The sequence below is a fragment of the Scyliorhinus torazame genome, chromosome 7 (genome assembly GCF_047496885.1).
Source record: "Scyliorhinus torazame isolate Kashiwa2021f chromosome 7, sScyTor2.1, whole genome shotgun sequence".
NCBI classification, from domain to species: Eukaryota; Metazoa; Chordata; class Chondrichthyes; order Carcharhiniformes; family Scyliorhinidae; genus Scyliorhinus; species Scyliorhinus torazame.
The window spans coordinates 96542294-96565273 of NC_092713.1; the positions used below are offsets into that span (position 1 = coordinate 96542294).

The 22980-nt window shown below is 44.6% G+C and overlaps 1 protein-coding gene across 4 annotated transcripts in view; it reads right to left on the minus strand.

Annotated features, from left to right (window-relative positions):
* The window catches only part of pde4ba (phosphodiesterase 4B, cAMP-specific a), a 1458049-nt gene that overhangs the window by 405273 nt on the left and 1029796 nt on the right, over window positions 1-22980 (minus strand). For all 4 annotated transcript variants that reach the window (XM_072511114.1, XM_072511113.1, XM_072511116.1 and 1 more), the window contains one exon: window positions 4195-4389. In XM_072511114.1, the coding sequence (XP_072367215.1) occupies window positions 4195-4389 (195 nt within the window). The remainder of the gene's footprint in view (window positions 1-4194; window positions 4390-22980) is intronic.

Consider the following 22980-nt stretch of genomic DNA (forward strand, 5'->3'; position numbering starts at 1 on the left):
GTCTGCAGGTTCTCCCCGTGTCTGCCTGGGTTTCATCCGGGTGCTTCGGATTCCTCCCACAGTCCAAAGATATGCAGGTTAGGTAGATTGGCCATGCTAAATTGCCCTTAAGTGTCCAAAAAGGTTAGGAGGGGTTATTGGGTTAAGGGGATAGGGTTGAAGTGAGGGCTTAAGTGGGTCGGTGCAGACTCGATGGGCCAAATGGCCTCCTTCTGCACTGTATGTTCCATGTCTATGTCTGGACAATTCTTTGGAGTTCATTAGATTTGCTGAATCACCTGTATCTAACTTAAATGTTATTGGACAATTGTTGATACATACTGTTGTCATCCACTCATTACTAACAATGTTGATTTGTTGATTCTTTGTTGCTTGAAGAGTTTTCTTAGTTGCGTGAAGAGCTTTGTTTGTTGCTTGAAGATCTGTCTTCTTTGCTTGAAGATCTGTCTTCGTTGATGCTTCAATCACTCCGACAAAGACATTTTCCAATGAGAAAATTTCATCATCTTGGGAAAAATCTTGCAGTGAATTGACTTTTTCATCCTTTTGAACTGCTCACACGTTGTAATTCTTTTTGTGTGTAAGAGGGAGTAAATGTGCTGAAGACTGGCACTGAGAAGCATAATGATTCATCTTTGAACATCTCAAACAGCGTTTTCCAAAAGCTGGGCAGTTTCCCTTTAAATGGGCATGGCCACATCTGTGAAACACATCATGCTGTCGCCGTGACGCATCAGTGACGTTCGCGCATGCGCAGACCTCTTTTGCGGAGTCTCTCATTTCTGTGTGAAGTGCGCATGTCCGGAGTTGGAAAATACGTGCGCAAGATGGCTGCTTCTTGAACGGGCTTCTGTGCTGCCTGTGACACCATTTTTATTTTCTCAGCTTCGTGGTGGACTTTCGCGCCTTTTTCTTTTGGATAAAACTTCAAGTATTGACTTTTACTTTCTTCGCTGGAGATGCATTTTTCAACAGCAATTTTTAACGTAAGATCATTTTGACATAATAAGGCTTCTCTTAAAGATTCATCTGTCATACCACAGACGATTTGATCTCTCACAAGAGAGTCATGCGGATCAACAGAATTACAGGTCTGAGCGAGGAGTTTTAGATCAGTTATGAAGTTGTGAACAGATTCTCACTCGCTTATGAAATCTAAATCGCTCCAAAATGTTATTTGTTTGCGTTCTGCAGCGATCATCGAATTTAGCTATTACATGTTCAAATTTATCTTTGCCTACAGCAAAAATAAATGAGTTGTAGTCACTAGCTTCCAGATAAAGCTGGAATTGTTGCTTAAACAGTCTCCAATTAAGGTTACCGGTTGTCTTCAAATGTCTGGGAGCCTACACTTGACCCATCGAAAATCGATCCGTAGTCAAGGATTCAGTTTCTGCGATGACTTCACCAGTCGAATAGTCAGTATCGGAACTTTATCTTCTTTGTTTGAATTTACTTGCTAGTCATTCTTAAAGCTTATTCTGACCCGGTACCATGTTATATTACGATATTGTAATATATATATTACTCTTTTTGTCGAGACGAGTTGCAGTCTTCCAGTGATGACAAAGTAATTTTATGAGTAATATAAAATAATCTTGTGAGTTCTTTTTACTTAATACTAAACAAACAAATAACTGTAGATTAAACTATTAAATAAGATAATGCTAAATACTGATATCTATTAACTTCTTCTCTCCAGCTATCTCTCTTCTGTACTCTCTGCACTCCAGGCACACTCTCCACTAGGAAAGAGCGGGAAAACCTTTTTGTAGGTCCTGACAGTGTGGCCATCTAGTGTTCAGTTGCCTGTACTCGCTTAACATAGTCTGACCATGTATTACTACATACAGAGATCACTGCACAGAGGAGTTTCACACGGTTGATCCCAGGTATGGAGGGATTTTCTTCGGAGGAGAGGTTGAGTAGAACATACAGTGCAGAAGGAGGCCATTCGGCCCATCGAGTCTGCACCGACCCACTTAAGCCATCACTTCCACCCTATCCCCATAACCCAATAACCCCTCCTAACCTTTTTTGGTCACTAAGGGCAATTTATCATGGCCTTTCCACCTAACCTATATGTCTTTGGACTGTGGGTGGAAACCGGAGCACCCGGAGGAAACCCACGCAGACACGGGGAGAATGTGCAGACTCCGCACAGACAGTGACCCAGCAGGGAATCGAACCTGGGACCCTGGTGATATGTAGCCACAGTGCTATCCACTTGTGCTACTGTGCTGCCCACAATAGGTTGGGACTGTACTCATTAAAGTTTAGGAGAATGACTGGCGACCTTATTGAGACATATAGGATTCGCAGGCGGCTTGACAGGATAAATGTTGAGAGTTTGTTCCCTCTTATAAGAGAGCCTATGACCAGATGGCAGAACTCCGGAGTAAGAGGTCGCCCATTTATGACCAGATATTAGAAGGAATTTCTTCACTCAGAGGGTAGTAAATCTGTGGAACACTTACCGCAGTGGGATGTCGAGGCTAGTTTAAGTATGTTCAAGGCTGAGAGACACAGATTTTTAATCAGTAAGTGAATCAAGGGTTATGGGGGTTATGGGGGTAAGGCGGGAAAGTGGAGTTGAGGATTATAATATCAGATCAATCATGAGCTCATTGATTGGCAGAGAAGACTTGATGGGCTGAATGGCCTGCTCCTGCTCCTACATCTTATGGTATATGTGCACTATGAGCTGAATTTTCATAGTGATTCAAGAGGCAATTTAGATGAGTCACGGGCGGGATTCTCCGTCCAGTGACGCCGGAATCGCGAAACACGATTGGACGGAGAACTGCCCATGAGCCGAAAATTGTAGCCGGTGCTGGGCGCCCGACTGCCATGCTCCGAAGCCTTGATAGTGGCATCAATGCATTCTACTCCGCACGTACAGTAAATGCCGATGGCATATCATTAATGGGCCCGACCCAGTATTCTCTGGGGCCTCCGCAATGCTCCGAGTTTCACTTGTGTTTTCAAAAATCGGGAAACAGATGGCGTGGCTGCTGAGGGAGAGAGCAGGTAGGTCATGTTCTCAGATATGCGACCATGGGCCGCCAGTCCTGCCGCTAGCATGCCTTGCTGGCGAAGGGACATCTGTCAGGGCTGGGGGGCTGTAGTGGGGGGTGACGGGTTGACCAGGCGATGGGTGTGGTGATCCCTGAGACTGGGATGGTGTCCGGGCACAGACCATCATTGCCGCGGCTTGCAGGGAAGCCACCTTGCTGTGCACCCCTCTGATGCCCACCATGGCCCGTGGTTTGTGCAGAGAGATACCGGCCGTATGGATGCACCCACTCCTAACCCCTCCCTCCACCCCACCAACCGCCTCTCCCACCCACACTGGACACTAGTTGCTGGTGGGGCATCACAAAGCCCACCCAAGGGGATGCCCATGGAAGCCTGCGCTCGCCTGAGGTCTCCGAGGCAAAGGAGATGAATCCCAAAGCCTTAGGTACTTTTGGAATCTGCACTTAGAGTGAGACTAGCTGTCTCGCTTTAATATGCAGATTTGCCAAAAAGTGATCCTGCCCACAATGGGCGGGATTTACATCGCAATGTCCTGCGAGACCGCATTGGATCTCGAGAGGCATTGCGAGTCGGGCAGATCTGAAATGGAGAATCCGGTCCCACGTTTTTACTCTCTACTGTTATGAAGTTAGATCTGTGCATACAAGTGTGATTACACTGGGCACATCTCATGGGTTTATCTATCTGCCCAGTGTGACTTTAAAAAGAAAGACTGAAAATAATTTAGGTTAAATCGATCATTAAAACCTGAATTCTGGCCCAGAACGCGAACAGAATTTATTTTCACTTTAAAAGATCACCTTTTTTAATCAAAGCTTTGCATCTTTTCAATTTATACAATCGGTTATATCTATCCTTGATGGTGTGAAGCCACTGTATCCAAACAATTTCTGATGGTTAAAGGTGCTTCTTCCAGCAGTTACCAAGGAATGCATTTCTGCTGGTCCAACTTTAACCGAAGAATTGCTCAGTTCCCTCAAGCACTCATAAATCAGCAAACCCCAATTAAAGCTGGTGACAAATTAGGTTATTGTTTTAGTCATATTGATCTTTCTGATGCATTGCCTCCACTCTTAAGGTTGCATCACAACTGAAAACATCAAATCTGTCCAATGTTAACAGTTCTGAATGCTATGAAGTTACCAACCTACTTACATTTCGCTTGCAATTGACGAATTCCTAGACATAGACTTTGGTGACAATTCATAATCGCTGTCTGAGCGATAGAGAAAGGATTCTCGTCGTTGGTTGTGGCTTGGGAAATTAGTGTGCAATATAAGTCCTGATCCAGGGCTGACCTGAGGATCCAATGGACTCCGGCATGGAGAGGGACCATTCTCAACATCAAAACTATTAGAAAACACACACAAAAAAGACTTTATTGACACATGTTTTTATATATTTTAAAAGGTTAATTGTTAACAATGAATCTATCATATTATATGTAGTTTTTTAGTTGTTTTGCTTGAACCACAAATCATTTAACACCATGCAGCATGGTTTGCTTGGTAGGTGCCCTGATTTTAGGCCTCTGACAATGGAACTTTGCATTTGCCACCAGGAAGTGCATGAAAGGAGCCAAACACCAAATCCAGCTATTAAACACAAGAACTGTACAGTTATAAAAATCAATTACTTAAAATTTACCATTTGTAATGCAGGTATCATGGTAAGTAATTGGAAAAGCTGTAAGAGAACTTGTAACGATTAAGAGAGTGCATCAGGTTTCATTAAGCAACCAAAAGATACTAGAACTATTAGATCAATTGTTGGTATGGTTAGAAAATACTTAAAAGTCTTTGGCGGCACAGTGACACAGTGGTTAGCACTGCTGCCTCACTGTGCCTGGGTTTAATTCCAGCCTCGGACAACTGTCTGTGTGGAGTTTGCATTTTCTCACAGTGGCTGCGTGGTTTCCTCGGATGCTCTGGTTTCCCCCCACAGCTCAAAACTGTACAGGTTGGGTGCATTGGCCATGCTAAATTGCTCCTTAATACAGGTTAGGTTACGGGGGTGGGGCAGTCCTGGGTGGAGTGCTATTTCGGAGGGTTGGTGCAGACACAATGGGCCAAATGGCCTCCTTCTGCACCGTAGAGATTCTATGGCTTGGAACAACAATAAAAAGTGAAGTCTTACTTGGAGGTTCCTGAGATGAGAAAAATATATGCTGGATTGTCTACTTAAATCTACACTCTTGAAATATTCAGCAATCGGAAGAAATATCCTAAGCAATAGGGCATGGTGGAGAAATTTTCTGCATTTGAATGAGAACATGCAGCCATAGGCTCCAGAAGAAATGTGAATCAACAACTGGTGCTCATATAACACCTTTTGAAGCATTAAAATATCGCAAGGAGCTTCACAGACATTTTAAAAGAAAATATGACTCCAAGTTGCGTAATGGAATAATGAGGAAAGTGAGGTAGGGGGCTGAGTGTTTTAGAAAGTAAGCATCGGGCCCAAGCAGCTGAAGGCATGGCCACACTAACAGTGGAACGATTAATATCAGGGGTGTTCAAGAGGCCAGAATTAGAAGGACACAGATATCTAGGAGGACTGTGAGACTGGATGAGATTAATGAGATAGTGAGGGATGAGATCTTGGATGAATTTGTCAACCAGGATGATCATTTGAAAATTACCCAGGATCAAAACAACTTAATGGGCCTTGGAAAATACTTTCACAAAAAACAAAGCTTGGATCCACATATAGAGCAAGTAAACAGTAAAACATCTGAAATAACTGAGAACCCAGAAAGAAATTAGGTCAATAAATTTTAGAAACCTTCTAAAACAGATGGATAACATCATATTAAAAGGAACTAAACATGTCTGTCCTGTTTGGGGTCAAAAATGTAACATACTTAGTAAAATGAACCATTTCTCAATCAAATGCACGAAGTCCAGCAAGTGGATCAAGACACCCAGTGGTTCTAATTTGGAGTTGAAGTTACTTGTTACAAAGGTGAAAAATACATTCCCAAGTTTTTGCATTTGTGGAAGGCCAACACATTAATGATTATACTCACAGAAAAGTCAGATTTAAGCTAGACTGTTATAGTACCCTCAGTTTTTGATCTGTAAATGAATACCCAAGATAGTTAGGTGATCCTAATGGCCAAGAGCTTCAGGATTCTAACAACTCACTGCTTATGTTCAATAAAACTGCAATAAAAATCATTGAATAAACTCCCAGGAACGATGAAGAACAGTCATGACCTACTAACATTGTCAAGATAAGGTAGATCTGTGAACATAGAACAGTACAGCACAGTACAGGCCCTTCAGCCCACGATGTTGTGCTGACCATTTATCCTAATCTAAGATCAACCTAACCTACACCCCTTCAATTTACTGCGCTCCATGTGCCTGTCTAAGAGTCGCTTAAATGTCCCTAATGACTCTGACTCCACCACCTCTGCTGGCAATGCATTCCACACACCCACCACTCTCTGTGTAAAGAACCTACCTCTGACATCTCCCTGAGACCTTCCTCCAATCACCTTAAAATTATGTCCCCTTGTGACAGCCATTTCCACCCTGGGGAAAAGTCTCTGGCTGTCCACTCTATCCATGCCTCTCATCACCTTGTACACCTCTATCAAGTTACCTCTCTGCCTTCTACGATCCAGTGAGAAAAGCCCGAGCTCCCTCAGCCTTTCTTCATAAGACATGCCCTCCAGTCCAGGCAGCATCCTGGTAAATCTCCTCTGTACCCTCTCCAAAACATCCACATACTTCCTATAATGAGGCGACCAGAACTGGACACAATATTCCAAGTGTGGTCTAACTAGGGTTTTATAAAGCTGCAGCGAAACCTTGCGGCTCTTAAACTCAATCCCCCTGTTAATGAAAGCCAATACACCATACACCTTCTTAACAACCCTATCAACCTGGGTGGCAACTTTGAGGGATCTATGTACGTGGACCCCAAGATCCCTCTGTTCCTCCACACGTCCAAGAATCCTGTCTTTAACCCTGTATTCAGCATTCAAATTCGACCTTCCAAAATTAATCACTTCACATTTATCAAGGTTGAACTCCATCTGCCACTTCTCAGCCCAGCTCTGCATCCTGTCAATGCCCTGTTGTAACGTGTAACAACCCTCAACACTATCTACAACTCCCCCAACCTTCGTGTCATCAGCAAACTTACTAACCCACCCTTCCACTTCCTCATCCAAGTCATTTATAAAAACCACAAAGAGCAGAGGTCCCAGAACAGATCCTTGTGGGACACCACTGGTCACCGACCTCCAGACGGAATACTTTCCATCCACTACCACTCGCTGTCTTCTTTTGGCCAGCCAATTCTGTATCCAGACAGCCAAATTTCCCTGTATCCCATGCCCCCTAACTTTCTGAATGAGCCTACCATTGGGAACCTTATCAAATGCCTTCCTGAAATCCATAAATGCCTTACTGAAATCCATATACACACTGCCCGACATTCATCAATGTGTCTCGTCACATCCTCAAAAGAATTCAATGAGGCTTGTGAGGCATGACCTGCCTCTTACAAAGCCATGCTGACTATCTTTAATCAAACTATGTTTTTCTAAATAATCATAAATCCTATCTCTCAGAATCCTTTCCAAAATGATGTTCACCACAGACGTAAGACTGATGGGTCTGTAATTCCCAGGGATTTCCCTATTCCCTTTCTTGAACAGGGGAACAACATTTGCCTCCCTCCAATCATCCGGTACGACTCCAGTGGAGATTGAGAACGCAAAGATCATCGCCAACGGCGCAGCAAACTCATCCCTCGCTTCCCATAGTAACCTTGGGTTATATCCAGTCTGGCCCAGGGGACTTATCTATCCTGATGCTTTTCAAAATTTCAAGCACATCCTCCTCCTTAATATCAACCTGTTTGAGTCTGTTAACCTGGTTCACACTGTTCTTACAAGCAACAAGGTCCCTCTCTCTCGTGAATACTGAAGCAAAATATTCATTTAGGGCCACCCCCATCTCCTCAGACTCTAGGCATAAGTTCCCTCCACTGTCCCTGATCGGCCCTACTCTCACTCTGATCATCATCTTATTTCTCACAAGTGTAGAATGTGTTGGGGTTTTCCCTAATCCTTCCCGCCAGGACTTTTTATGCCCCCTTCTAGCTCTCCTCAGTCCATTTTTGAGTTCCTTCCTGGCTACTTTGTAACTTTCTAGAGCCGAGTCAGATCCTTGCTTCCTCAACCTTACGTAAGCTTCCTTCTTCCTCTTGACTAGAAGCTCCACTTCTCTTGTCATCCAAGGCTCCTTCACCTTACCATTCCTTCCGTGTCTTTGTGGGACAAAACTATCCAGCACTCGCAGCAAGTGCTCCTTAAACAACCCCCACATTACTGTTGTGCATTTCCCCAAAAACAATTGTTCCCACTTTATGCTCCTCAGCTCCTGTCTGTTAGCAGTATAATTTCCCCTCCCACAATTAAATACCTTCCCATACTGTCTGTTCCTATCCCTCTCCATGACTATGTTAAAGATGAAGGAGTTGTGGTCACTGTCACTGAAATGCTTTCCCACAGAGACATCTGACACCTGGGAGTAGTAGGTACGGATGATATTCACAACATACAATGTGTAACAGTGAATCACAAGATTATTATAATAGATGATTCATTAAAATGCTAAATTATTCCAACTGAAGAAATTACTCAAATGGTTGGTTAATGGGGCTTTGTTGGTTTATGGTCAAGTATTCTGAGGGAAATGAAGGAAGAAATTTAGTGATTCAATAAAATGCTGTGGTCAGGAAAATGATGCCAGGGAGCTAACTGAAGAGTGTAAAATGTGGCATCCTTGTCCAAAGGAGACAGGGATAGCCCAACGTTGGCTGGTTAACATTACTTTTGTTTCTGATAATTCACGCAGGAGTGGTTTTGACTTCCTGTGACTGGCACCAAGTAGATAGAGCATACCTAAATTATATTTCCACGTACATCTCTGGTGTGCCTCCAGCACAGATCTAATCCTTAGGAGGGCCTTGATCTGTAATTACAAATACAGCTGCTCCTGCAGAACTCGAGATGCTGGGCTGGCAGTTGAGCGTGTACTCTAACTGTTGGAATAACAACAGATATAAAACAAAGCTGAACCTAGGTCTTACTTTGCATTGCTGTTGGTCTTCTCAGAACCTCCAAACTAGGAGGAGAGGCAGCCTTCCAATTCCTGAATGAAAATGAGGCAGGAGTACTGAGAACTCCCTTTGGCTTGAGTCTGAGAACTCCCACTAACAGATTCAAAAACCGCTTCTTCCCCGCTATTATCAGACTCCTGAATGACCCTCTTATGGACTGAACTGATCTCTCTCCGCATCTTCTCTACTGGTGTGCTACTGCTGTAGCACTATACTCTGTATGCTTCACCCAAATGTCTTCTGTATGCTTCACCCAGATGTCTGTCTATGGAGTATTTACATTATTTCCTATGTTTGTTCATGTATGGAACGGTCTACCTGGACTGTACACTGAACAATACTTTTCACTGTACCTCCGTACACTTGATAACAAATCTAAATCTGGTGACACATTTCAATGCTTGCCCTTCGCCTGCATCTGTTGCAGAGGCAAGTGTTCTGCAAGGGCAATATAAAGATGCAAAGGCTGCCTCTGTCTCCACTTGCTTGTGTCTGGGAATTGAGGATTGGCAAACACAATAGGTAGGAGAATGAGTCTCTAGAATCTCTAATGCAGAATTAAATTCTTTAAAGCTAGAGAAACATAAGTTAATCTGCTTGCTTTAGATTGTAGATTTCTCATCAATGCATTATTAGTCTAATAATGTAATCACAACTCATGAACATAGAATTATCCATGGTTTGGTGTCAGGTTGTCTTTTATAATGCTCCTGTGAAGTGCATTACTACATTAAAGTCTTTATACAAATGCTATGTTGTTTTAGTGTAGCCTATGGCGATATGCATGTACACATCAAATCAGTACAACCTTCGACCAGCAGGTGGGGTTTATTATAATAATCTTTATTGTCACAAGTAGGCTTACATTAACACTGCAATGAACTTACTGTGAAAAGTCCCTAGTCATCACAATCCGGCACCTGTTCGGGTACACAGAGGGAGAATTCAGAATGTCCAAGTTACCTAACAGCACGTCTTTCGGGACTTGTGGGAGGAAACCAGAGCACCCGGCGGAAACCCACGTAGACACCGGGAGAACGTGCTGACTCCGCACAGACAGTGATGCAAGCCAGGGATCTAACCTGGGACCCTGGCGCTGTGAAGCAGCAGTGCTACCCACTATGCTATGTGCTGCATGTTAGAGATCTATCATGTGACTCAAGACACCCACCAGTTGGTAGTAAGTCACATAATAAGACAGTCACACTCAAGAGTAACTCCAGGAGAATTCACTGAATTCATTTTGTAGCCATCGACTATTATAGATTGTTAGTTATCTTTCCACATGTTTGTTAACAAATCATCATCATAGTTAACTATATGTTCTGTTAAACAACTATATGTTCTGTGTACATCATTACAATGGTTGTATCACAGAACACAACATGGTACCAGGAGTGGAGAACACTAAAAGATAACAACAGAGAAAACGGGGCAAAATAGGCTGAAGAATAAAAGGAGAAGATTCTTCCGCCAACCTGATGAACTACGGCCATCTGCAACTCAATGTGACAAACGACTGAAGTTAGAAATGGAAGATTTGAAGGCACCCCACCAGCTTAAAGTCTTGTGTAACATAGATAAAAATTAGGGTGTGTTCAAGCAGCTATTTCAACTCTATGTTGAAGCCCCTGGCCTGCAGGCACAGCCTGATGAGAGGTGTATCGCGTTGCTCACGGTTGCAGGTCCTCAAGCACTAAAAATATACAGTAACTTTGCCTTCAACAGCGAAGATGAAAGCAAAAGCTTTGATGCAGGAATACAATACTTTGATCGGCATTGCTCTCCAACGACAAATTGAAACATTTGAACGTTATATATTTTGTACGTGTATCTAAAAAGCAGGCAAATCTGTTGATTCTTTTGTTACCGACTTGCGGTTGAAGACGCAGTCGTGCAATTTTAGTACTCTAAACGCGTCGATGATCCGTGACCAGATAGTGTTCGGCCTATCAAATGACAAAAGTACCTGAGAGGTTATTGAGGGAAGTGGACCTGAAATTAGAAAAGGCTATCAAGGTCTGCCATGCAAGTGAGCTAGCTGCACAGCATATTAGATCACTCAGCCTGCAATATTTTGCCGCCAATCAGGAAGAAGACGGTAGCGCCATCAGCACTGTGACGCACTCGAAAAAGAAATGTGATTCAATGCAGGTGGCCATTTTGAGATGCCGGCCGGATCCGCCATTTTGTGACAGCAATGCGGCAATCGACATTTGCCACGACGATGTCCTGCACTTGGAAAGATCTGTTACAAGTGAGGCAGAACGGGTCACTTCGCCAAGCGATGTCCCTCACGTCCAACAGTTGACCAATTAGTGTGGATAATGAGATATGCATCGACGGCCTGGCTGCTATGAACATGATTTTGACGGAGAATACGAAGAGTCCGACCTGCTAAAGCGGCAAATGTTTCCTCACCATTTGCAGCCACAGTGATGCGGATGCGAAGACCATAGAGGATAGATGGATGATTCCGCTGATAGTTAATGGCACAATAATCATATGCAAGCTCGACACGGTTGTGAGGGCCAATCTGATGACTTTGTCAGCATTGAAATGTCTGAAAATCAAACCGAAAATGGTCCGCAGAACAATGCTGCCGAAGGACTATAATGGTCATCAAATCACAACATTAGGAGCATGTAAGCTCGCAGTAACTGTCAAGTACAGAACGTGCATGATCACATTTTCCATGGTGGAGACAGAGCGCGAATCACTCATAGGAGTGGACGCGTGTGAAGAGCCTGGGCTCATTAACAGGGTGTACACTTCAGAAAGCATGGTAGCCCGCCAACTTGCATCCATCGAATCCATCCTAAAGGATTTTCTAGAGATATTTCAAGGCTTTGTCACTCTGCCTGTTACATACCGCATCCAGTTGAAGGAGACTGCGAAGCCAGTCATGCACGCGCCGATGCGTGTACCTGCTCCACTGAAGGACAAACTGAAGGCCGAGTTACACTGGATGGTGGCTTTAGGAGTCACCAGGCGCATAGAGGAACCGACCGACTGGGTTAATTCTATGTTGTGTAAAGGTGACCTGAGGATATGCATGGACCCCAAAGACCTGAACCTTAACATCAAAAGGGAGCAATACCCAATTCCAAAGAGGGAAGAAATAACGTGCAAGATGGCTGGAGAGACGTGTTTCAGCAAGTTGGATGTGTCACAAGGCTTCTGGCAGCTCAAGATGGACAAAACGTGTGCACTTTCAACACCCCCTTCGGGCGCTACTGCTTCCTGAGAATGCCGTTAAGCATAATTTCGGAGTCTGAAACTTTCCATCGTGCCATGGAGCACATAGTTGAAGGATTACCAGCCGTTTATGTCGATGATCTCATAATCTGGGGGTCCACCCGTGAGGAGCACGACAGAAGGCTTCTCAGAGTCTTACAATGGGTGAGGAAAAATGGCCTCAAATCAGTGTTGACATCATCACTTTTTTAGGGGGCAGGCTCTTGGCACAAGGCGTGCAGCCAGATACCGAAAAGATAAAGGCCATTCTGACGATGCCATGTCCAACAGACAAGAAAGGCATCTTGCACATCAATTTTGTTGGCAAGTTTATTCCCACCTGGCCTCCAAAACCCCCCCATCAATTTTGTTGGCAAGTTTATTCCCACCTGGCCTCCAAAACCCCCCCAACTACAAGACTTGATAAAAAGAACAAAAGAGTTTCAATGGTCTCCCAAGCATGGAACAGAAGTGGCAAACATTGCGTATCTCGCTGACTACAGCGCCAGTCCTTACATTCTTTGACCCAGCTAAAAAGACAAAAATTACAACCGACGCGTCTCAGGATGACCTAGGAGCGGTATTGCTGTAGCAGGGTGCAGACGACAGCTGGCTGCCAGTGACATATGCTGCAGTATGATCATAACTATCAGCAATACAAGGGTTACTCTAGTACCATGAATAGCCACTAGAGGGAGCTGCAGATACTACTATATAAAGCAGTGATGTATTCTGTATTCTAAAAGGAATAAGCGTCGAAACCCAGTTTAGTAATGTAAATAAAATCATAGCTTTTTTTAAGTAAAAGCTATATAGGGCAGCACGGTGGTGCAGTGGTTAGCACTGGGACTGCGGCACTGAGGATCCGGATTTGAATCCCGGCTCTGGGTCACTGGCCGTGTGGAGTTTGCACATTCTCCCCATGTCTGCGTGGATTTCATCCCCACAACACAAAACATGTGCAGGGTAGGTGAATTGGCCACGTTAAATTGCCCCTTAATTGGAAAAATAATAATTGGGTATTCTAAATTTATTTTTAAAAAGTAAAAGCTATGTGGTCTTTGTGGAACAGTACGCAATCTATCCTAAATAAATAACACAAACCAGGAGTACCAGGAGTCTATTCCTTGAATGAAACAGTAATTATATTAGTGTAGAATAGCATTGGAGATTGAAGAAACCAATCCAGAAGCTACATCTCATGAAAAATCCACAGTAAAGACTGATCTGAAGATGGAAGGTCTCAAGAAGCCTGACCACTTCAAGACACATGGTAAACTATGCCAGAACTGGGCTTTCTTTAAGCAACAGTTCAAAGTCTTTATTTCAGCCTTTGCACTAGAAAATACATCAGACCAGATAGCTCTCCTACTAAATTTGGCTGGACCGCAAGCATTGGTGTTATTCAATTCGGTTGAATTCAGAGGACAAAAATAAATACAGCATGGTGCTACAGAGATGTCCGACTGTGGAAAAAATTCTATGAGCGCTACACGTTAAACAAACGGCTGAAGTTCAGGGAAGAGTTGATAGATTCAGAAGTCACAGATCTTAATCTCCGAGCGCAGTCCAGTAATTTTGCCTCCGGCTCCGAGTTTATGCTGCGAGATAAAGTTGTGTTCGGAATAAACGGAGAACGCGTGCGCGAGAAAAAATTCAGAAAACTAGGTGTTGTCGATTGATGACGCTATAAATATGTGTAAAGCCAGCGAGCAGCAGCCAGCAAATATGTTGAATTCATCGCGAAGGAAAAGAGCGTGAAATTGCTAAACGTGGCTGGCGCCATTAATGCTGAGCAAAGAAAACTGCGTACAATGAAGAATCCAAAGCGTTGAGAAAAAATCCACAATCACAGACGATAGAGAGGATTGCTCACCTTCTGCATTGTCAGATACCTTCATGATAGAAGCCATTACCAAGATTGATTTATTGGATCGGGAAGAAAGCCCAATAAACACACTCTTAAAGATAATAAAGAAGTGGACGGTCTCACTTGAAATAAATGGTGAATTGATCCCATTCAAGATTGATACAGGAACGCACGCAAATACTATAAGACCATAAGACATAGGAGCGGAAGTAAGGCCATTCAGCCCATCGAGTCCACTCCACCATTCAATCATGGCTGATTTCAACTCCATTTACCCACTCTCTCTCCATAGCCCTTAATTCCTCGAGAAATCAAGAATTTATCAACTTCTGTCTTAAAGACACTCAACGTCCCGGCCTCCACCGCCCTCTGTGGCAATGAATTCCACAGACCCACCACTCTCTGGCTGAAGAAATTTCTCCTCATCTCTGTTCTAAAGTGACTCCCTTTTATTCTAAGGCTGTGCCCCCGGGTCCTAGTCTCCCCTGCTAATGGAAACAACTTCCCTACATCCACCCTATCTAAGCCATTCATTATCTTGTAAGTTTCTATTAGATCTCCCCTCAACCTCCTAAACTCCAATGAATATAATCCCAGGATCCTCAGATGTTCATCGTATGTTAGGCCTACCATTCCTGGGATCATCCGTGTGAATCTCCGCTGGACCCGCTCCAGTGCCAGTATGTCCTTCCTGAGGTGTGGGGCCCAAAATTGCTCACAGTATTCTAAATGGGGCCTAACTAATGCTTTATAAAGCTTCAGAAGTACATTCCTGCTTTTATATTCCAAGCCTCTTGAGATGAATGACAACATTGCATTTGCTTTCTTAATTACGGACTCAACCTGCAAGTTTACCTTTAGAGAATCCTGGACTAGGACTCCCAAGTCCCTTTGCACTTCAGCATTATGAATTTTGTCACCGTTTAGAAAATAGTCCATGCCTCTATTCTTTTTTCCAAAGTGCAAGACCTCGCACTTGCCCACGTTGAATTTCATCAGCCATTTCTTGGACCACTCTCCTAAACTGTCTAAATCTTTCTGCAGCCTCCCCACCTCCTCCATACTACCTGCCCCTCCACCTATCTTTGTATCATCGGCAAACTTAGTCAGAATTCCCCCAGTCCCATCGTTTAGATCGTTAATATATAAAGAGAACAGCTGTGGCCCCAACACTGAACCCTGCGGGACACCACTCGTCACCGGTTGCCATTCCGAAAAATAACCTTTTATCCCAACTCTCTGCCTTCTGCCTGACAGCCAATCGTCAATCCATGTTAGTACCTTGCCTCGAATACCATGGGCCCTTATTTTACTCGGCAGTCTCCCGTGAGGCACCTTATCAAAGGCCTTTTGGAAGTCAAGATAGATAACATCCATTGGCTCTCCTTGGTCTAACCTATTTGTTATCTCTTCAAAGAACTCTAACAGGTTTGTCAGGCACGACCTCCCCTTACTAAATCCATGCTGACTTGTCCTAATCTGACCCTGCACTTCCAAGAATTTAGAAATCTCATCCTTAACAATGGATTCTAGAATCTTGCCAACAACCGAGGTTAGGCTAATTGGCCTATAATTTTCCATCTTTTTCCTTGTTCCCTTCTTGAACAGGGGGGTTTTCCAATCCTCTGGGACTTTCCCTGACTCCAGTGACTTTTGAAAGATCATAACTAACGCCTCCACTATTTACTCTAGGATGTAGTCCATCTGGGCCCGGAGATTTATCAATTTTTAGACCTCTTAGTTTCTCTAGCACTTTCTCCTTCGTGATGGCTACCATATTCAACTCTGTCCCCTGACTCTCCGGAATTGTTGGGATATTACTCATGTCTTCTACTGTGAAGACTGACGCAAAGTACTTATTTAGTTCCTCAGCTATTTCCTTGTCTCCCATCACAAAATTACCAAAATACTATCATGTTCCAATCTTTAAAACAAGCAATCAGAAAGCCTCGGATAAAGCTGTCCATCTGTGAACTCCAAGATTACAATGGTAAACATGATAGCGACAAAGGCGTCATGCTGTCTCATCGTGAAGAATGGGAAATTAGAGTTACCCATTGACTTTGAGGTCGTAGAGGGTCAGAAATCTTCATTGATTGGCGTTGCTGCTTGTGAAAGATTGCAGCTAGTGGAAAGGATTCACTCAACTGGTACTTCAGATGACACAGTGAAGAGTCCAGGGAAGACCTAGGTGATGTGAACGACCTCTCTGAAGTTCATACTGATGATGGCACACCAGAAAACAAAGCTTCGACTGATGCTAAAACATCAGAAAACACAGCTTTGACTGATGCTGAAACATCCAAAAACACCGCTTCGACTGATGCTGAAAGATCAGAAAACACCGCTTCGACTGATGCTGAAAGATCAGAAAACACCGCTTCGACTGATGCTGAAACATCAGAACCTGAATTACTTCAAATAGTGGAATCGCAAGCGCGTTTAATTGCAGATTACAGACCATAAAAGCTGAAACTGAAAAAGACTTGATGCTCCAGAAGGTAAAACAATACCTCCGAGAAGGATATAAGAGATGATCTGACTACGATTGATGGTGTCTGGCTAAAAGGAGACAGGATAGTGATACCTGCCAGTTTATGTCTAGGGATTATGTAGCAGATTCACAACGGTCATGAAGACATTGAGAAGTGTTGTAGGGGAGCCATAAAATCGGTGTGATTGGCTTGGAATAAACGGAGATCGATCAGTATATCCGACTTGTCAGATGCATCAACCTGCACAGAGCAAGGAAACTATGCAACAGATGGAAATTATCCATGGAACAAGATGGGCATGGATCTATTTCATTTACAGGGTCATGACTTGACTATTACTCCAACTTTCCAGAGATGATGTTGTTAAAACATTCGACTGCCAGATCAGTGATAAAGGCAACAAAATCGATTTTTGCACGTCATGGTATTCCGCTTTCCGTTGTCCCTGACAATGGTCTGTGTTTCTTGAGTTGGGAATGGACACAGTTTGCAGAGCAATAAAACTTTAACCATTTGATGTCTGGCCCACATTATCCACAGTCTAATGGGAAAGCAGATCGAGGGGTCGAGATAATTAAGAGATTGTTCCGAAAGGCAAGTGAAGATGGCAAGACATGTCATTAACGCTGTTAGCTCACCGAGCAGCACCATTATCGAAGGGTCTCTCTCCTGCACAAATGTTGATGGGCAGAAGACTACGAACCACTTTACCACATATCATCAGTCCAGAAACTGATAACGAGAAGATCAGTCAAATAATCACTAAGACAAAGAAGAAGCAACAAGAGAACTAATAACCATAATCGCTTATTGTCACAAGTAGGCTTCAATGAAGTTACTGTGAAAAGCCCCTAGTCGCCACATTCCGGCGCCTGTTCGGGGAGGCCGATACGGGAATTGAACCCGCGCTGCTAGCCTCCACTGTGCTACAATAGACATACAAAGCCTTTAGCTGAGCTTCGCAAAGGTGACTTTGTGAGAATTCAAGATCCAGAAGGTGGTTGACCAACTCTTGCAAAATGTCTAAAACAGGTAGCACCCTGGTCCTACTTAGTGCAAACAGACCGAGGAGCGCTGTTCAGAAGGAACAGACGAGCATTACTATGTGTCAAGCACAAGGTTTAATCTCAACATGAACAAGTTGTTCCATGAACAAAACTCGATTCTCAAATTTGCTGATGACCCCACCGTAGTGGGCCGGATTTCAAACAATGATGAGACCGAGTACAGGAATGAGATAGAGAATCTGGTGAACTGGTGCAACGACAAAATCTCTCCCTCAATGACACCAAAACAAAGGAGATTGTCATTGACCTCAGGAAAGGTAGAGGAGAACATGCCCCTGTTTACATCAATGGGAACGAAGTAGAAAGGGTTGAGAGCTTCAAGTTTTTAGGTGTCCAGATTACAACCTGGCTTGGTCTCCCCATGCCGACAATATAGTTAAGAAAGCCCACCAACGACCCTACTTTCTCAGAAGACTAAGGAAATTTGGCAAGTCAGCTACGACTCTCTCCAACATTTACAAATGCACCATTGAAAGCATTCTCTCTGGTTGTATCACAACTTGGTATGGTTCCTGCTCTGCCCGAGACTGCAGGAAACTACAAAACGTTGTGAATGTAGCCCACTCCATCACGCAAATCAGCCTACCATCCACTGACGCTATCTAATAAAACACGCTGCCTCGGAAAGGCAACCAACATAATTAAGGATCCGATGCACCCTGGACATATACTCTTCCACCTTCTTCCGTCTGGAAAAAGATACAAAAGTTTGAGGTCACGTACCAACCGATTCAGGAACAGCTTCTTCCCTACTGCCATCAGACTGTTGATGCTAGACCTTGGGGGAGGAGTGTAAGCAGGAGACAGCTAGTGAAGGTCATCAGAGCAGTTAATGTGAGCAGGTTAAATTATTGTTCTAGCAGTGAGTGAAATAGCAGTAGGTGAGTGTAGTTCGATGTTATTGAACAATTCTGTACTCTAAAAGGACTAAGTATCAAAATCCAGTTTAGTAGTGTAAATAAAATCATAGCTTTGTTGAAGTAAAAGCTATACTGTGATCTTTGTCCATCCATTCTAAATAAATTTTGTGGTCTTTGCAATCCATCCTAAATAAGCAACACATAGAACATCACATACGCCTCCAGAGCGATGTCCGAAACATAGCACAGGTATGCGCAAATTGAAAAAGAATGCCTTGGGTTTGTCACGGGTTTGGAAACATTCCATGACTACATGTATGAGTTCCGACGTTTCTGGTAGAGACTGACCATAGGCCAATTGTATCCATTGTGCAGAAGAATTTGTGCCAAATGCCACCGAGAATCCAGCGCATGATGATGAAGCTCCAGCGCTATGGTTTTGACCTCATCTATACACCAGGCAAGTACCTGACAGCCACTGATGCGCTGTTCCTGAATCGGTTGGTACGTGACCTCAAACTTTTGTATCTTTTTCCAGACGGAAGAAGGTGGGATCCTTAATTATGTTGGTTGCCTTTCCGAGGCAGCGGGAATTATTTATAGAATCAATGGATTGTAGACTGGTTTGCGTGATGGACTGGGCTACATTCACGACGTTTTGTAGTTTCCTGCCGTCTCGAGCCGCGGGCATCAAAGAGGTACACCTGGTTGAAGAGGATGTGCAACTCGTTGCTGCCAGTATCCGATGAGAAGTCGCGCCCAATAAAGGCAGAAACAGCCAAGGACGTAGTCCTACAAAAGGTAATCAAATGTCTCCGAAACAGATGGCCAAAGGGTTCCTGCTCACGTTACTACAATGTGCAGTCAGAATTGAGTGAGACAAATGCCCTTCTTCTGCAAAAGCACAGGATTGTGATTTCACACTCCTTGAGGCCGCTCATGCTCAAGAAGCTCCATGCAGGGTACCTGGGCATTGAGAAGTGCAGGGCCAGGGATCAACCTTTTTGGCCAGGCATCACCCAAGACATTGCAAGCATGGTCGACCATGTGACACGTGTCAGAAATTTCACTGCAAGTAAAGCAAAGAGCCGATGCATGTGAGTGAAATCATCGCAAGACCATGGCAGAGGTGGGCATGGATCTTTTTCCACTTCAATGGGAAAGACTACCTTTTAGTTATTGATTACTTCTCAAATTATCCGAAGGTAGAACTGAAGGCGAACTCGACTGCTCAATGTGTCATACAACAATGTAAAGTGATTTTTGCCCAGCATGGCATACAAAGCACTGTTATGTCTGACAATGGTCCTTGTTTCAAAATTTATGAGTGGACTGAATTTGCCCGTCACTATGATTTTAGGCACAGCACCTCGAGTCCTCTATAGCACAGTCAAACGGAAATGCAGAAGAGGGTGTGCACATTGTAAAACAGCTGCTAAAGAAGGCCATTGATAGCTCGGAAGACGTCTATCTGGCACTTCTAAGTTATAGTTCAGCGCCACTTGTCAATGGGCTATCACCAGCATAGCTGCTAATAAATTGACAGCTGCAAACGACCCTGCCTTCTATTGCAACTCACTCTGTGGATCGAGGACTGGAGCGGAAACTGATTCTTCAAAAGAGGTGGCAGAATTGGTTCTACGACAGAAATAATTTGAATAATCTTTTTTGTCACAAGTAGGCTTACATTAACACTGCAATGAAGTTACTGTGAAAAGCCCCCAGTCGCCACATTCCGGCGCCTGTTCGGGTACACTGAGGGAGAATTACTTAACAGCACATCTTTCGGGACTTGTGGGAGGAAACCGGAGCACCCGGTGGAAATCCACACAGACATGGGGAGAGCATGCTGACTCCACACAGATAGTGACTCAAGCCGGGAATCGAACCTGGGACCCTGGAGCTGTGAAGCAACAGTGCTACCCACTGTGCTGCCCTTCCAGTCACCGCATCCAGGTGATATGGTCAGACTTGAGGATGCAAATGGAAATAGATGATCAAGGTTCACAAAGATATTGCAACAGGCAGGTCCACATTCATTTTTGGTTCTTACTGAGGAGGTTCAGTCTTGCGAAGGAACCAAAGAGTGCCGTTGAAAGTGCAAAGTCCTTTAGTGTTGAGTCCAGCAGAAGAGCTGGTATGTAATCCCAAAACACTTGGAAGAGGACGCCGACCACCCAACCGAGCCAGCGATCAGAGAAGCATCCACAGCAGTGAATACGGAACAAGCAGGAATACCAACAACAAACGAAGGTGGAACACCATCACCGATTCAGCCATCACTCAGGAGATCAACCAGATTAAGTCGTCAACCTGACAGACTGAACTTGTAATAAACTGTGTACAATATATGTTTAAAGTTATCATGCATATCAGGTTGTTTAAGAACAGTCACATTTGTAAATATTAATACTTCCAAAGGGAGGGGGACTCTGGTGATATGCATGTACACATCAATGAATATAGTTGTCTACCTGTGCACATAGTTATCGGTACGACCTCCGACCAGCAGGTGGCATTAATCTAATATGTGACTCGAGACACCCATGAGTTGGTAGTAAGTCTCAAAAGAAGATAGTCACACTTCGAGTAACTCCAGGAGAATTCACTGAATTCATTTTGTAGCCATCGTCTGTATTATAGTTTGTTAGTTATCTTTCCACGTGTTTAATACATTATCTTTTATAGTTAAACAACTATATGTTCTGTGTGCATCATTACAACGGTTATATCTCAGAACACAACATAGCCCTGTCTTGCAGGTCTGGCCAATCCCATTGTGCCAGATGCATCGCAGGAGAGGCCCAAAACGGGATTCACTTCAGGCGCCAAACTGATCACGTTTAACCCGACTCGCTACGTCTGATGCGATCAAGATCGCATCCAGCAAATGATATTTAAATGAGACACTTATCTAAATGTACGCAGTCCGTTTGAGGCCACATAGTCTCAGAAATCACAGGTCGCACCGGTGAGGCCTCACTCAGGCGCAGATTAATACTGGTCTCTACAAAGGGAGACCAGGTGTGATGGCCATGCCGGGGAGCTCAGAGGCCATGAGAGTCGCCCCGGGTGGTTGGGAACAGGGCAGGGAAGTGCCTTGGCAGTGTCAACCTGGCACCCTGATAGTGCTGACCTAGCACCTTGGCAGGGGCCAGGCACAGTGCCTGGGTGCCACATAGGCAGTGATAGGGTGCCAGATTAGCACTACCAAGGGCCGGGGCCTGAGGTGGGCCATGCCTATGAAAGGGGGGTTGATGTTGGGTATGAAGGATGGTGGGGGGTGAAAGAGGGCATGAAGTGGGGTGTTGAAGGGTGGAGGGTCCTCAGTGACCCCGTAGTGGGGTTTGCTCATTTGGGAAGGGGGGGGGCGACAAGGATGGATGGGTGTGGTGCTGGGTCATCTACACACCTGGGTGATTGGGGGTGGGGGGTGTAGTTTGCCCCTCTGGGGTTGAGGGTGTTGTCCATGTCTGTAGGGGTCTGCGAGGTCCATTGTGGTGGACCTTCAACCTCATTTCGGGATTGGGGACTCGATCTAGCCGGTGATTTTGGTTCCCCACTGAAGAAAAAAAATTCTAAGCATGGGATTTACCGATGAGAAACTCCTCAAGCTCAAACAAAATGGCTAAGCATAGGTGAATACTGGTCTGGATCGCACCAAAGTTCCGGTGCAAATCACTTGCCCAAGGTGACACTTTGGGTGCGATTCAGTGGCCTTATTGCGCTAGTGCGAGAGCACGACGAGGCCGGTGAATAGTGGAAGAGGCCAAAAACGGCAATCTTGCCGGCCGCTGAACCATTTGCGGTGCAACTGGTCCCTCCTGTCGGCACAATCTTGCCGTAACTTGGCAAGAAACCAATAATCACCACTTATGCCCTATTTCCATACAATTAACGGGAGCCCCCTCATATCCAATGGCCTCCCGTGATCCAGCAGCCTCCCAGTAAATGGTCACCATGGAGCCGATTAGTACACCTTTTTTAAAAGTGTAAACCTGGCGGAATGGCTGCTGCAGGGACCCGATGAGGTGAGCAGCCATCTTTGCTCACAGGCAATGAGACGAGGGGCGCTGGGCTTGCTGCCCTGTGCTCGGAGGGGGTGGGGGGGCAACCGGGGGGGGGGCAGTCCACCCTCTGCTGCGGGGGTGTCCGTCATGGGGTGGAAGTGTCGGAGCTGGGGGGGCTGTGGTAGAGGATGTGTTCCATTGGGGGAGGCAACCATGCACGGCTCTGCCATGCCAACCCCTGGATCTTGTATACCCATTTCG